The following is a 17,061-nucleotide window of genomic DNA, read 5'->3' on the forward strand; positions in this document are numbered from 1 at the left end:
TTGTTGTGCTTTCCTTTTACTTCAATCTTCAAACTGGTGAAAAGAAGGGCTGCTGTCATCAAGAGAGCACGAGTTTGAATCCCAGTGATGCCTCAGTCATCTGTGGCCGAGAGTCAGAGAGAACAAAACTGGTCATGCGCTCTGTGTGAATGGATGGCATATTCTCTCTCTCTCTCTCTCTCTCTCTCTCTCTCTCTCTCTCTCTCTCTCTCTGGTCAGTTAGAGTAACACAAACCAATTGAAGGTGTATGTGGAAGAGGGTAGATAGCGCTCTCCTCGGAGTGTGTTGCACTGTATTGTAGATAAAAAGTTGCTGTTGGCAGCAAAAAAAAAAAGTTTTAGCTTTCATTCTCACTGGTTGGTAGCTGTTGAGTGATTGGGAAGAGCAAGCTATTGGGTTGGAATTGGCAGAGGATTGAAAGTTGGTGTGGAAAAAGCCAAGAAAATGGTGCAATAACAGTAAAGTGAAATTAATAGCTTATTCAAGTGCAACACACAAGTGGCTTTTACTACCCAAAATCAGAAAAAAGTTTGGACGGTATGGAAAATGCAAATAAAGCAGTGATTTTTCTAAATTTACTTTGATTTGTATTTCATTTCAAACAGTATGACCAAGATATTTCATGTTTTCTCTGGTCAACTTCATTTCGTTTGTTAATGTACATCAATTCCTGCGTTTCAGGCCTGTAACACATTCCCAAAAAAAAATTGGAATGGAGGACATTTAGGGCTAGTAATGAGGGAAAAACAGGTAAATAATGATGCGATTGTAAACATGATTTGGTACAAAATCAGTATCCAGGAAAGGCTTAGTCTTTGAAGATTAAAGATGGGCCGAGGATCTCTAGTTTGTCAACAAATGCGTGAGGAAAACAATTGAAATGTTGAAAAACAATGTTCCTCAAAGAAAGGTACAAAGAGATTTGGATATTTAACCCTCTACCGTGCATAATATCATTCAAGGAAACTGAAGGAATTTCGGTGCATAAAGGGCAAGGGCACAAGCCTAAGCTGAATACCCGTAAGCTCTGGTCCCTTAGACGGCATTGCATCAATAACCGTCATTCTTCTACAGCTGATCTAACCACATGGACTCAGGATTACTTTTGGTAAACCTTTGTCACGCATTACAATACGGAGTTAGGTCCACAAATCCCAGTTAAAATTTTACTGTGCAAAAGAAAGCCTAATGTTAACTGTTCCCAGAAGCGTCGTCGACTTCTCTGGACTAGGAGGCATCTGGGATGGACCATCACACAGTGGAAACATGTATTGTGGTCAAACGAATCCGTATTCAAGGCCTTTTTTTTTGCTTAAAAAAAAAAGCACACTGTGTGCTCTGGACCAAAGACAAAAAGGACCATCCAGACTGTTACCAGCAACAAGTCCAAAAACCAGGGTCTGTCATGGTATGGGGTTATCAGTGCCCTTGGCAAAGGTACCTTGCAACTTCTGTGATGGAGCATTAATGTAGAAAAGTACACTGAGGTTTTGGAGCAACAATATGCTGCCTTCAAGACGACGACTTTTCCAGGGATATTTCAACAAGACAATGCAAAACCACATTCTGCACATGTTACAAAGGTGTGGCTGTGGAAGAAGAGGGGGCATGTCCCATCTGTCCCCAATAGAGAATGTGTGGTGTTTTCATTAAAAAAAAAAAAGTTATAACTACGATGACCCTAAACTGTTCCAAAATGGTTCCCCTTTGCTGTTTATGATGACGTCCACTCTTTTTACAAGACTCTCACAGTTGGCGTTCCAGTTCATCTGGGTTGACTGTAGCGCTCTGTGGAAGCCACTTCAGTTCTTCCACTCCAAATTTGGCAACCCATGTCTTGATGGAGCTCGCTTTGTGCACAGGGCGTTGTCATGCTGGAGCATGGGCCTTTTGTTCCAGTGTAGGGAAGGTGTAATGCTTCAGCATACGGTGATATCCTATACAATTATGTGCTTCCAACTTTGTGGCAACAGTTTTCAGAAGGCTGATGTGGATGTAGGTCGGGGGTCCACAAACCTTTTTTGGCCATATAGTGTATGTAGTCAAAGAGATTGGATTACTACAAAGAGCAGCTCTTGGTAAAACCAAGAGCCGATTAAAATCGAGCACACCACGTCGAAATGGTCTCCACAGTGATCTGAGGAGTCTACTGAGAATATAGTTTGGTGTCTAGGGTTCGAAATTGATAGTCCTGGGTGCTGGGCTACCAATTTATCCATCCCTATGATATACAGACAATTCCTTCTTTGTTTTCTTGGAGTACTTACAGTATCTCTGAGCAAAGTAGAAAATGTTGTAGATTTTGGCCACTTGCATTCTTTGTGTCATAAGTTTGTGTCAAATATTTTGTTAAATGTAGACTTCCTTTCAGATTTTTCAGGTGTAGGTCATAAGAATTTTCCCTGACACCCAGTTATTTTTTAGTGGACTGAAAGCTACCGAATTTGAATCGCAGACTTCCAATTTTATTAGGTTTTTTTTTTTCTTTTAAATGGAACAATTAATGAATTTCAGGCCATGTGACCCTAAATTTGCTGCCATTTTTTTCCTGCTTCACCATGACCCAATACAAGATACTACGTCATGCATCATGTGGTGGTGGGCTTTTCCCGTTCGCGCAAGGCATTGTGGGATACAAATTTGAAACGGGAGAAAAAAATGGAGGACGTGAATGAAACGTGAAAGACCGACTACAGTAACAGAAAGTGAGAAGAAAAGACGTTGTGTTGCGAAGGAAAGGAAACGCAGGACCAAACCAATAAATATCGGTGGTCAGTGAGCACCTCGGTGTGATCAGCTGTTCGTTTAGCGACAGAATGATGGAACGGTCAGTGCACGGTCAAGGTAAACCTGTAGATGGCAGTAATGCAACACTGTGGATGCCAGCTGCTGTAAAACCCAAAAGAAGTAGTAAACCTGCGCATGCGCACACAGACTTCCTCTGTCTGCTTGACTGCGCGAAGCGAGTGATTTCATGCACATTATTTGCTTGGGAGTCTCCTCAAATTAAATAACTTCCCAGCCACAGAATGGCCTGGGCTTTTTAAAATTTTTTATTTATTTATTTATTTATTTATTTTTTTTGAGATTTTACAGAAACAAACATGTATCACAATGACCAACTTTCAGAGGGAACTAAATTTCACCGATTTTATGGAATCGAAAGGCCGTCTCGCTTTAATTTCAGATCAGGGCTTTGTGTTTTTATGTGCTGATTGTTCATACCATTTCTAAAGACTATAAAAACATTTAATGGGTTATGAATGTTCATCATAAATTCAAATGTAATTAAAGCATGACTATGCCTGATCTCACCTAACCAACTCCATGCAATATCGATTATAGTATACTAATACAGTGGGGTCCAAAAGTCTGAGACCACGTTGAAAATTTGGAATTTTTTTTTTCTTTTTATATAAAACTGGAAATAAACCAAGTATTAGATGTAATATCTTAATTCAGTACTAAAGATTCTTCACAATTTCTATGCCAGTATTTAAATATAAGAAACTTTGTGATATTGACCATATTAATTCCTTTGCACAAAATGTCAGATTTTGCACGAGTCTGTGTCCTCTCAAGAGCACGCTTTCGTGAAAATAAAACGGGGGTGTACCAAATACTAAAATTCTGAAATTCCTGGTAATATGTTGAAGATTCACTCAAGTTACTGCTGATTTTAATATAATTTGTAATGAAAACTTTTGTGTTAAATTGCAAAATATTGCCTTTGGACCCTACTGTTTATATTAGTGTTTTTAAGTAATGTTCTGTTCTTATCTTATTTTGCTAAATATCGTGTACTTGTATCACGTTTTTGTTGTGTTTCTGATCACAGATCTTTTGTATATTTTGAGATGAGATTCACACTGAATTGCAAGTTCATCAGGTACATCTACCATGTGCACTTGTGTGTTTAAAAAAAAAAAAGCAGTTACTGACTGTACCTCATACCGTACATTGCCATGGATATCTCTCCTTCATCCGTGAATGGGAGTGAATGGACCACCCTTGATGAAATATTGTTTGTTTGTGCAATGGGCACAAGCAGGTGCACCTTATAAGCTGGCAACTTGGTGTTATATAATTTTAATTTGTTCAAGCAATAGTTATGGACTTATTGTACTGTATATGATGTCCAAAGTGTGTGTCTCACTCCACTCAGCCTTTCTCTCTTGATAACATGTCTGTATTTTTATTTTTTTCTTCTTCTCTGTAACTGCTTTGTGAACATCCTCTTTTTGAAGGTGAGGCTAGTGCGCGCCATGCCACCCAGTCCACAGTTCAACGCTTCTTTTGACGCCTCGTACCAAGTGTACAAACTCTACCAGATGGTTGTTCATCATGACCCACCTGATAAGCCTAGCGAGAGCCAGGTCAGAGGTCATGCAGCTTCTACGAGGCGCTGGGTTGGGACACTGGGTCGACTGAGCGTACATGACATGGCCTGGCCTTTCTCAAGATTTAATCTTTAGGTACAGTTGTTAATAAATGACTCGGAGCAGTGCATCAGGATGACTGGATGAGAAGTGGTTTCAGGGTGGATGAATTTATAAGCTAGCGCATGAAACTCCAGCGTGTTGGCCAGTCCCATGCTTTGCTTGCCCAGAAGCCTCGCTAACTTGGCTAACATAAAGCCCATCTCAGTACGATCAATAAATTTTTTTTTTCTCTCTCTCTGTTCACCAATCACATGGAAGTCCTAGCTACTGTCTTGATTCACAATATGTTTAACCACAAGGTGCCTGCATGTCGTAAGCGGGTGAGTTATCCTGAATGCATCCAGATTCTGAAAAGAACATTTGTCAGGAGTGCACGCTTATGAGGACACCTCATAAAAAATGATCCTACTGTGTATTTAGTGCAGCAGGCAGCAGTATTCAGGATCCCCCCCCCCCCCCCCCCCCCTTTCTGGTTGTTAAACCTATTTATCAACTAGATAACTGGATTAAAATGTCGTAGCTAAAATTTGCTTGTCCTGGACACCCATGCTAGTGATTTGTCCACCAAGCCAACCTTGCTGTGGCTTCATCTACGGACGATTATCCAGAATTTCATCATCTAAGGAGAAATATTTGATTAATTTGAAAGCATTGACTCCAGGTTTTTGAGCTTTTTGAAGCGTGAGAAGTGTGAAACAGATTGTATGACGCATGTGTGTGTGTATATATATGGTGCTGTGCAAAAGTCTTAGGCACGTGTAAAGAAATGCTGGAGACCAAAAATGGTTTTAAAAAAAAATGAAATGAAAGGTTTCAACGTTTATAAAAAAAAAAAAAAAACTAGAATCAGTAAGCCCGAATCAGAATTACGTTATGAATCCCCGGAGGGAAATTCAAATTTGCTACCAAGCTCCTGAAGAAGTAAACATGTCTAAAAATAGAAGATAAAATCATCTGAAAAAAGAATAAATAAAATAAGTAAAAGCAAAATGAAGTGATTTTTATATACAATGATTCCTATATACATATATTGCAACTGAGTTAAGGATACATGGCAAGACAGTGTACCACAGTGGCATTATACAGCTTGACAGCAACAGGTAGGAATGATTTCCTGTGTCTCTCAGTTGTGCAGCGTGGAAGAATCAGCCGTTTATTGAACGTGCTCTTGTGGCTGATCAGCTCCTCATGTAGAGGGTGGGAAGGACAGTCTAAGATTTTTTTTTTTTTTTATTTTGGACAGTGTCCTCTTCTCCAACACCACTGTCAGAGAGTCCAGTTCCACGCCTACAACATGGCCGGCCTTCCCGATCTTGTTGAGTCTGTTAGTGTCCTTCACCTTCAAGCCGCTGCCCCAGCAGACGACAGCGTACAGGATGGCACTGGCTAGAGGTCTGCGCGGGTCGGATTTTTCAGTCCCGCGCCCGCATTGTGCAGTCCCGCCCGCGCCCGCAAAGAATTATGATTTTCAGTCCCGCTCCCGCCCGCGCCCACAAAAAAATTATGATTTTCAGTCCCACTCCTGCCATATTTTGTCCTGCTCCTGCCCGCAAATCCTGCATGATGCAGACATTCATGTTATTTCTCAGGAAAGTTCTTGTCTTGACACAGCGTGATGGTGCCTCGCCCCCTACTTTGAGTGGATTTGAGCATAAATATCTACAGCTCACGTTCACGTTTGTTATTATTTACCTTGTTTCTGAATTCAGCATGTAGTGTCTCTAATAATAATAATTAGTGCTGTCAAGCGATTAAAATATTTAATCGCGAATCGCACATTATCACATGAGAAACCATTGTAATTCTCTGATCAGCATAAAAAAGTGAATGGGCTTGCTTTGTACCAATGGTGGGTTTTTTTTTTTGGTTTTTTTTTTATTGCAAAGCAGAGCTAATAAGAGAAGTGAATTGATTTACTGCTTGAGTTAGTCTACAACTCTAATCAGAGAGACATGTTACACAGTGACGGTAGGCTTGACTCAATGCTATCCCAGAAATCCTTCCTGTAGTATGCAAATTTGGCCACCTCTGGTTGGACAGCCAAGTTTGCATATTACAGGAAGGATTTCTGGGATAGCATTGAGTCAAGCCTACCGTCACTGTGTAACCTGTCTCTCTGATTAGAGTTGTAGACTAACGCAAGCAGTAAATCACTTCACTCATGGTTCTCTTGCTAGCTGGGTGTGAACTGCGAGTCATTAGAGTGATCAAAGGATTTCCCGTTAGGGTGATCAGTGGCAAATTTAAGATGCCATTCCTCACTCAATCTGGCAATCTGACTCTCTCTGCAAATTTAGGCATCTTAAAATGTTTTTATTAATGCCAAATAAAATATCCAGCACAAATTATATATGATAGATAAATTAATAATTTATAAATTTTATTTCAAACACGTTTTTAGTTAGCGGGACTGCAGCTTGTCACCGCTTCCGCCCGCGCCGCATATGTGCGCTCCCGCCCGCGCGCGCATATGTGCACTTCTGGTCGCGCCCGCAATGAGCTTTCAAAATTTGTCCCGCGCCGCACTGCTTTGCGGCGGGTCCCGCGGGAGTGCAGGGCTCTAGCACTGGCCACCACGGACTCGTAGAACATCCGCAGCATCGTTCGGCAGATGTTGGACCTCAGCCGTCTCAGAAAATAAATGAAACTAAGTGAAAATTTGGTGTGAGGTGACCTTTTGCTGTATTAAAAAAAAAAATTAAAATAGTGTCAGGTACAGTGAGTGCAGTTTGATAAGGAAATGAGCTGTAGGTTTTACTGAGCATCTTACAGAACCAGCCACAGTTCTTCTGGACACTTTGTCACACTTGCTTCATTTTGCACCAAAACCCAGGAGCCTTCATTACATTTTCTTTTTTAATCTGAAAATTGGTCGCTTATGTAATATGCTGCTCAGATACAAAACTTTTTTCTGTAACGTTTAAGGTATTGTAATCAGTGTGGTTTGTTTTGTTTGTTTGTGTGTCTAACAATTTAGCATCTAGACAGTTGCACGATTGGCTTCAAATTTTCAGGGTAGATGGGCAATGGTCGGTAGATTAGCAGATTTAAATTTTGAGGGTAACCGGGTCAAGGTGAAGGTCAAGATCACCGGAAAGGTCAACATTTTCCATTATAACTCAAAAACAGTTGCCGATAGACAAATGTTTACTATTATGAGCGTATATAGGATCACCGATATGGCCTTTAATTTGGCATCATGATCTTTGACCTCGCGTGACCCTTGAAAGGTCAAACTCAAGGTCACAGATTTTCAGAGGGCTGTAACTTGAAAATGGTTGATGGTAGACCAATATTTGCTGTTATCAACTTATAGGAAGTGCCATATGGGCTTTCATTTGGCACCATGACCTTTGACCTTGAATAGCTTTTGAAGTGTCAAACTCAGGGTCATGGATTTTCATGGGACTATAACCTGACAGCTGATGACTGAGAAATATTACCATTATCAGCATGTAGGTGTAAAATAAGTGCTGTCGGGCGAGGTTTGTTTTGCCTGGCAACACTTTTGTGTTGGAAAATGAGCGTTTGGACTCTAAAATGTTTTTGCACTGACTTCATAATGTAGAAGTCATAAAATAGAAATCTATAGCAAAGTTTGTATGGGGGGGAAGGGTGCCTTAGACTTTTGCACAGTACTGTAGTTTCCTATGTTTATCCATCTTCAAAAACATTAACACATTAAGAAAATTAAATTATATAAAACTTTTGGTCAAGTTTCGCTACAAGTTATACCTATGAGCAAATGAATCGGGGTTTCCACTGATGCCTCTCTGCAGGGGTGTGTGGGTAGTTTTGATGCTTCGGTGTTGGAGAGTGACTTTTTAATAGGAGCACATGTACACCTGCTCATTCATACGTCATTCATCCAGGCAGTTAATCATAAGGCAGCAGCAGCATCATGCATAAAATCATACATATACAGGTCAAGAGTTTCAGTTAATATTCACATCAAACATCAGAATGGAGACAAATGTGATCTCAGTGACTTTGGTTGTTGGTGTCAGAAGGTCTGGTGTGAAACTGCCAATCATCTTGGATTTTCATACATGGCAGTCTTGAGAACTTGGAAAGAATGATGTGAAAAACAAGAAGATGACAGTCATCTATATCCCCTGCCCTATATACCATCTTTCTACCAAGTTTCAAGATATTATTTGTCACAGTTTTCAAGTTGTGCTGCAGGAAACCAACCCTACCTCTTTACACTGACCTCAACAGCCCATGGCATAAACCCACCGGACCTTTGGTCCAGCTGAGCTAAAAATAAAAATTTCTCACATTTCTTAGTATCAAAAGGTACATATACATTACTTAAACACATGTAGCAACTTTCAAGACCATACCACTCATAGTTTTCAAGTTCTGCTCCGGAAACCAAACCTACCCCTAAGACTAACCTGAGAGACTAAGTCTCAAATTGTTTCCATGGAAACATGAAAAATTTCTCAAACTTCTTAGTATGAAAAGACTCACCTACATCACCTTGTTAACATGTATACCAAGTTTCAAATCCTTATCATGAATAGTTTTGGATGTATGCTCCGGAAATGAACACCAAGTCAAAATCTGTTTTTTAAGAAAAATTTGAAGACTTTTTTTTCTTTTTCCAAAAATCCATAATAGCAGAAGGCACCAGTTCACATGTTGCTTGATATGTATACAAAGTTTCATGAAGATATCTTCAGTAGTTTTAAAGATACGGCCTGGAAACAAAAACACGGATGGACCTAGCAGACCGACTGACCCGTTTCTATATCCCCCGCCAAACTTCGTTTGGGCAGGGGATAAAAACCATCCAGTGAGAGGCAGTTCTGCAGGTAATAGCATGTTGCTGATGAAGTGTGAGGAGAACGGCAACTGGTTTGAGATGGGAAGCCATGGCCTAATGGTTAGAGAAGGCGACCAATTAGGTTGAGATTTGAGACTCAACCTAAACCCTCCTCATGGGGAAAGCCATGGCCTAATGGTCAGAGAAGCAGCTTTGGGACCAAAAGGTAACTGGTTCAAGTCCCTAGACCAGCAGGAATGGCTGAAGTGCCCTTGAGCAAGGCACTTAACCTCAAACCTGCTCTCCAGGTTGCTTTGGATAAGAACAGTAACTCAAATAGCTTTACAACTGTGGTGCGCAGAAAAGCATCTAAGAACAAAAAAACCTGTCAAAGCTTGAGGTGGATGGGCTGCAAAGGCAGAAGACCACATCAGGTTCCACACCTGTCAGCCAAGAACAGGAATGTGAGGCTATAGTGGGCATGGACTCGCCCAAACTGGACAGTTGAGGATTGGAAAAAGAGCAGAGGGTGAGTTTGTGTCCACAGTAACCTGAGCTTAGGATCAAACCAGGGATCCTTAACCTGTGAGGCAGCAGCAGCACCACTGCTGTACTACAGTGCCACCGTTTTTATTTCAATTGCAGCGAGGCCTTTGAGTTCAGTTTATAGTGTAGATTTATGAGTGATGCAGGGCCTGTGAAGGGAAAAAACCAGTTGGTAGATTGGGGAATTTGAAAACTTGTGGGGAAAGTACTGAAAGAAATAAAAGCTTGACACAGAGTGCACAGACGTTAATAAGCCGAGTGTTTAAACAGAGGTGAGATGGAATAATCTGTTCAAACAAATCGGATATGAGGCAAAGATGAAGCCTAGGGGAAAGGGATTGAGCTTTATACAGCTTGTGAATGCGCACACGAGAGAGAATGAATAGAGTCTTCAGAAAGAAACGGACATGTAAGAAATGAGGAAGGAAATGAGAAAACCGCTCCCATACGTAGAGGGTACACAGTGTTTCTACAGGTGTCCTGGTAAAATCGGGTGGTTGTTGGTCTTGAACTGCTTGGGCTCTGGAGCAGGTATTTTTCCTTCATACCGGTCACTGGCTGAACCAATAAACATCCATCTTCTGGCCACTTATGCCCACGTGCAGACAAGCTTCATCTGTGGTTCAGCTCTTGAAATTTCACTCTGTTCCTGAACCTGCAAATGTAATTTTCTTTTTAGCTGCACTTAAGACACCTGAAACGCAAATTCTTCTCAAAGTATCTCCATGATCGTGAGGAGCTTAAATACAGCCACAAGTTTTCTCTTGGATACAGATGGATGGTGCGCTAAGTAGGTCATATTTTCAGGTCTGATTTTTTTGTTCTCTTGGATGTTTTTAAATTCCATGGGGTCTTTTTTTTTTTTTTTTTTAACCCCCTTCTTCCCTTCCCCCCAATCCTCAAACCACGGAGTCATTTTCCATTAGCCTCCCCTACATTGAACCGTTCTCTCTCATCATGTCATACTACTACAATTTTTGTCTTTCCTGCTATGTTATGCACGGTTACAAACACAACACTGTTTGTAACCACTCAAGTTGGACACCAAAGATTGACACCAATTGGCCAAGTTTTGGACAGGTTAACTGTGGAAAAAGCAAATGCAAGGAAGTGAGACTTTTGATCATTTTTAGTGATTTTGTTATTTCTTCATTCACCACTGGATGTTTGTTCTAGTATGTATATGAGATTGTGCAGTACAGGGCAACAATGATGAACAATCTCGACTCTTTCCAAAACGTTGTCCGGACTCCTTGAGTGACACGCTTGGATAGTCCAACGTCAAAATCTCTTCCTTGGAGTGGAGAGTTTTTGGTGATTTTCACTGCCAGTTTAAAGTTAGCCAGAAGCTGAGCGGAGTGCTAGCCTCACCTTCAGGTTCCTGTTGTCCTCCATTCCCTCCATTATCTGCATCACACATGACGATTCTGCTGTTGTATATGTGGTGAGGAAAAATAACAGCATTTCTGAACTTAATGGATTTAGAAAAGAAATGAGCAGGCGTGAGAGATTTGTCTTCTCAGGTGTATGTGTATGAATAGTCCTGTTGTTTCCTTGTAACCCATGTGTGCCATCTTATCATAATGCTGTTTTTTCTTTCCTTGGTCTTTTCATCCCAAATTATCCCATACTTCCTCCACTTCTTAACCACACACATTGCTTCTTATCCTAGTAATCTGGTTGTATCTGGTAAATGAAACATTTGTGTTCATTCCCTGTTCATTTCTGGTACTAGGCCATTTTCCTTCTTCCCACTAATCATGATCCATCCTGCTGCCCCTAAAGGTGAGGCTAGTGCCGGTCAGCTTTGAGGACCCTGATTTCTTGGCGTCCTACGAGCAGTCAGTGGAGCTGTTTGCCCGTTACCAGATGGCCATTCATGGCGAAGGGCCATTCGAATGTGATGAAAGCCAGGTACGAGTCTTCTCCTGCATGCATACTTTCTCACATGTAATACTACCATGGACCACATCAACTTTTTTTTTTTGCCCAACTACTGCAATAAAGAAAGGCTTTCACAACTGAATGGCTGCTTGAGCCACAATATATGTTAATTTTTTTTTTAAACAGTCCTTTCTTTTCTCCTCTATAGGGTAGGAAATTAAGAGCTGTTTTCAGTGTCTGTATCAGTGTTGTAGTCGAGTCACTAAACCTCGAGTCCGGGAAGTCTCGAGTCCCCGGTGTTCAAGTCCAAGTCATTTGAAGAAAAATGTCAAGTTGAGTCTGCGAACAAGATTCCAACCGCGCCATTTGACGGTGGTTGTTGCTGCCTTTGTGAAATCATTTACAGCGCACGCGCAAGAGTCCACTTGTTGCATGCACGCTGTCCAGAGTGCGCCCAAGTGTCTATCTGATGCACGCAGCAAGCATGCAGGTGTGACACACTTGCACGAAATTAGTGCAAAAATTAATTTAGAAATTTATAGCTTATGTTAAATTATTATGGCATGTTACAAAAAATAAAGAGAAAATCCGAGTCCTCGTCTCCAATTTGAGTCTGAATGCAGTTAATGCACGAGTCCGAGTCATCAGTGCTCAAGTCCAAGTCAAGTCACGAGTCCTTAAAATTAGGACACGAGTCCTGGACTCGGGTACTACAAGCCTGGTCTGTATAAAAGAAAGCTAAACATGAGTAATTGTACCCAGATATTGTGTGTGTGTGTGTGTGTATGGAATGTTATGGGCCTTGAACAGAGCCTTGTGGAACACCAACCTTTTACTTTTGCACGCATAGAGAAATTACTATTAATGTTCAGATCCCAGTATTCAATATCTAGTTGACCAATTCGGATACAAAATTTTCATCTGTCTAGAATATGGTGTCTATGGTATGAAAGGCTGCACCGTGGTCACGTAATCCAAGCAAGCAAGCAAACCCTTCGGTTTGAATTTGTTTAGAAAAATGCGTAGGTGTTGGATCTCCTAAATGAGTCGATCTCCTAAATGAGCAGGAAATCAGTGAAATCAATTCAATATAGATTGATGTAAAAGGTTCTCATCTCATTATCTCTAGCCGCTTTATCCTGTTCTACAGGGTCGCAGGCAAGCTGGAGCCTATCCCAGCTGACTACGGGCGAAAGGCGGGGTACACCCTGGACAAGTCGCCAGGTCATCACAGGGCTGACACATAGACACAGACAACCATTCACACTCACATTCACACCTACAGTCAATTTAGAGTCACCAGTTAACCTAACCTGCATGTCTTTGGACTGTGGGGGAAACCGGAGCACCCGGAGGAAACCCACGCGGACACGGGGAGAACATGCAAACTCCGCACAGAAAGGCCCTCGCCGGCCACGGGGCTCGAACCCGGACCTTCTTGCAGTGAGGTGACAGCGCTAACCACTACACCACCGTGCTGCCCCGTAAAAGGTTCTAATCACTCTAATGATGCAGTCATATTGGTTTCTAAATAATTATACATCATTGTCTGACTGACTGACTTTGGGCAAAAACAGTATTAATTTAATGTTTTTCATTTTGTAGTGCCAAAATTTCATAAACTCCTCGCTGCTGGCGCATAGCAGGCCTAGAAATTTATATATTTTTTTCACCAGCCAGCCGGACTAGTTACCTTCCAAAGTAGCTAGCCAAACAGAAAATCAACTCGCCAAAATTTGTTCATGTATGAATTTTACTTCTGTCAAAAATAACGCAAAAGAGAGTAGTTACCATTGTTCATGATTAATGTGCATTTATTTCAAGACCCGAGTATTTTGATACTGTTGTTAAATACATAAATGAGAACAACACAGAGCACCATAATATAATATCAACAAATAATAATATTTTGGAAAACTTGATGTATGAGTATTGAAAGCAAATATACTTACTATCATGACTATAGCACCCAAAATATGTCCAACATGCTTTCTATATTTAACCATTTATGAGAGAGAAAGCATTAGGAGCTTCATATTGACTAGGAATCAACTTGAAAAAAATGAATTATTCCATAAAAATCATATCGCAGCCAAGGCCTACCCTGCTCCCACGTTTGCTTATAAGTCCTTTGTCGTTTCTCCTTCTCGTACGCTTTATCGGCAGCCTTTTTCTCCTCTTCAGACCGAGGTCACTTTGTCCCCGTCTCTGGCGGTTTCTGTACACCTTTCAGAAAATTCCACATCGCAACGTAGCTTTGGCAGATGTAGATGTAAACAACAACAAAAAAACACGTGTTTAAATGGGCGATAATGTGGCCACATCTATTGAATTTGATAACGTGATGTGGCAGCGGGGGCGTGGCCAAGCGTTGGTCTGTGAATTGAGGGCGGAGTCAGGGAAGGTAAGTGGTGGAATCATTGCACCTGATGGGGATTAACCTGTTTGTTTGTCATTCCCCAGTGACCGCGCCCTTTAAAAGGAGAGGAGAGCAGAGAAAGTGAGCTCTCTCTCCCCAACCAGAACACGTGTGTGTGTGTGTGTGTGTGTGTGTGTGTGTGTGTGTGTGTGCGCGCGCACGCGGCTGGGAAGTGATAAAAGGCTGAAAAGCTAGCAATAAATAGTTCATTGAGAATTCAGTTCTGGCCTGCCGTGCTTCTGTGCTCCACCCACCTGGTCCAATACTACACGTGATTACCGCGATATTCAACGAGATGCGTTATATGCATGCGCAGTAGTGAAAAAAACGACAGCCTGACTCGTACACGATATGATTCGAAATTCTTCGGTAGTTTCTGTCCTGCCGAGAAACACATCGATTAACACAGACACGGCATGTGCTTAATATGTGGCGGCTTTAGTTGACGGTGTGTCTGAATCTTCGCTTCATGTATATATATTTTTTTATTTTCAACTAGCCAGCTGGGCTGGCTAGTGACAGGAATTACCCGCCAAATGACAAATTAAGTCGCCTCAGGCGACCAGACCACCGCGAATTTCGAGCCGTGCATAGTGTTGGTATTTGTGCTCCAACTTTATTAATTTTGCTATTGTACTAAGTAGGAATCTAGGGTTATGTTCGTTTGTCTTCTGTTATGGTGCAGAGATGTGCTGATCGAGTGGCAGTGATTTGCCGCTAGGAGATTATTGAAGTCGAATTCATTTGAAAGAGCCTTATGCATGATTTGTGAAAAGTGGGCAAGGTTAGATCTCTAACGGTTAAATAAGTGGCGGTGAAAAAAGATATTTAAAAAAAAAATTTTTAAATACTCTTTGAGCCTGATCTATCCCTGCCCATGCACACAAAGCTCCGCCCCCAGAGCCTGCAGTAGTTCAAGTAAAACTAGCATGCTTTGAGTCAGCCATTCACTTGCAATTTGGCTTATATTGATTTATGAGAATAGTCAGGAGTGTCTTCCCTGTCCTGTTTTTCTTCGTAATAAAAAAATCAACTTGGTTGTTATGCAAGGCCCCCGTCATGCTTATTCGGAATTGGCAGGAATCAAGCAGAACCAGCCAGAATGAAAAATTTTTCAAAATTCGTGCCACATTCGGGCGGGAGTTTCAAACTGACAAACATTCTTACAGCTTTGTAAGAATGCCGTTCGAATACTTAGAATGCGCTTCAAACCCACCGCGAATGATTCTTGCACATTCTGGGTCTATCAGCTTTCGAATGCAGTTCAAATGTAGTTGGAACACAGTAGGAATACCTAGAATGCAGTAAGAATATTAAGAATGCGCTTCGAATGCCGTACGAGTGCGGTTCGATTGCTGCCCGAATACCACCCGAAGTCTGGTCGGAAGGTGCCTCGAATGCTGTACGAATTCACCTCAAATGCAGTCAGAGCACTCCTGGAATAGCCGCCGTCCCGGAATAGCCACCGAATATGTTTCGAACGTCTAAGAATTCAAAGAGAATGCAGCTCAAATACTTCGAATATCCCAGAATATATGAAGAATTTTCATTCCGACGGCATTCCGGCACATTCGGGACATCCTGGCAGGATTTGAAGTGGCTTGCTGTTTTGATTTTTCCCTCGAACGTGATCAGAATATTTCGAATGCAGTTAGAATACACTTCGAATGCCGTTCGATATTTCTCCTCTTCGAATGCACCTTGAATGTTTTGAACATGAGCAAAACATTCGGGCAGGCCACAAGAATGGGCCCAAATGTTTGGAATGCAGTCAGAATTTTTAGAATGGACTTCGAATATCCCGGAACATACAAAGAATTTGCATTCCGGCTCATTCCGCCTCTAGTGTGATTACCCTATCAGGCAGGTCATTCAAATAGTTCAAAATGTAATACAAATTGTGTTTAGGTACCTGTCCAGGAGCAGCATTGTTAGTTTAGCGTCCAGCAGGCTTGTAGTACTCGAGTCCAGGACTCTGATTCGAGTCTAACTTGTGGCCTAATTTTAAGGACTCATGACTTGACTTGGACTTGAGCACTGATGACTCCGACTCGTGCATTAACTGCATTCAGGCTCGTAAATTGGAGACGAGGACTCTGGATTTTTTTTTTTTTAAATTTATTTTTTGTAACATGCCATCATAATTTGGCATAATATATTATTAAATATTATATATTATATAATTATATCTGCATTAAATTTTATACTAATTTTGTGCAAGAGAATGCACATTCACCTGTTCATACGTCATGTTCAGGAACAAACTAACGTTAATGGCGCTAAAATGCCTGGAGAGAAGCCCCTAGGATTGTCTGCTTTGCTTATACAGACTTCCCGTGTAGTGGGGGGAGAAAACGCACTGCTGTGTGTTCCATATGTAGAAGAACTATCGAGGAAACGACGGGGACAACCTCGAACTACAATCGTCATTTGGTAAGACTCCACTCAGAGAAGGAAGTGACACGTTATGGTCATTGCTCTGTTGATAGCGGGGCTTGCTGAGCGATGAGCTAGCGAGTGTTAACCCCCTCTCGTGTTATTTGCCCTGTTGATAGTGGGTGGGGCTTGCTGAACGATGAACAAGCTTTTTATCTGTAGCCTATTAACTAAAATGGGGCAGTCGAGCAGTAACGTTAGTCCAACACAGTAGCAGAGACGCTTTCACATAAAGGCAGCAACAGCCACCGTCAAACGGTGCGGGTGGAGTCTTTGTTCTCGGACTCGACTCGGATCATTAGTGGACTCGGACTCGACTTGAAATGTTCTTTAATGACTTGGACTTGAACACTGGGGACTCGAGACTGGACGTGGACTCAAGGTTTAGTGACTCGATTACAACACTGGTGTCCGGCTTCATCAGCTTCACCAGTCATAAATTACTTTCTCAGGGTAAAGTCCTGCTGGTGTTTTGCTGCGGCTTGAGTTTTTTCAAACGCCGCATGTGTGGGGTGGGTTTTTTCCTCTTTTTTTTTTTTGCACTCATGGGAAAATTGTTTGG

General features: G+C 41.6%; 1 protein-coding gene across 4 annotated transcripts in view; it reads left to right on the forward strand.

Annotated features, from left to right (window-relative positions):
- The window catches only part of LOC132889158 (arginyl-tRNA--protein transferase 1), a 220,363-nt gene that overhangs the window by 91,421 nt on the left and 111,881 nt on the right, over positions 1–17,061 (forward strand). For 3 of the 4 annotated variants that reach the window (XM_060925390.1, XM_060925388.1, XM_060925391.1), the window contains exon 7: positions 11,546–11,674. In XM_060925390.1, coding sequence (XP_060781373.1) covers positions 11,546–11,674 — 129 coding nt within the window. Of the gene's footprint in view, positions 1–4,248; positions 4,378–11,545; positions 11,675–17,061 lie in introns of all 4 variants that reach the window. The other variant, XM_060925389.1, reaches the window with a different exon arrangement.

Source organism: Neoarius graeffei, chromosome 7, assembly GCF_027579695.1.
Source record: "Neoarius graeffei isolate fNeoGra1 chromosome 7, fNeoGra1.pri, whole genome shotgun sequence".
NCBI classification, from domain to species: domain Eukaryota; kingdom Metazoa; phylum Chordata; class Actinopteri; order Siluriformes; family Ariidae; genus Neoarius; species Neoarius graeffei.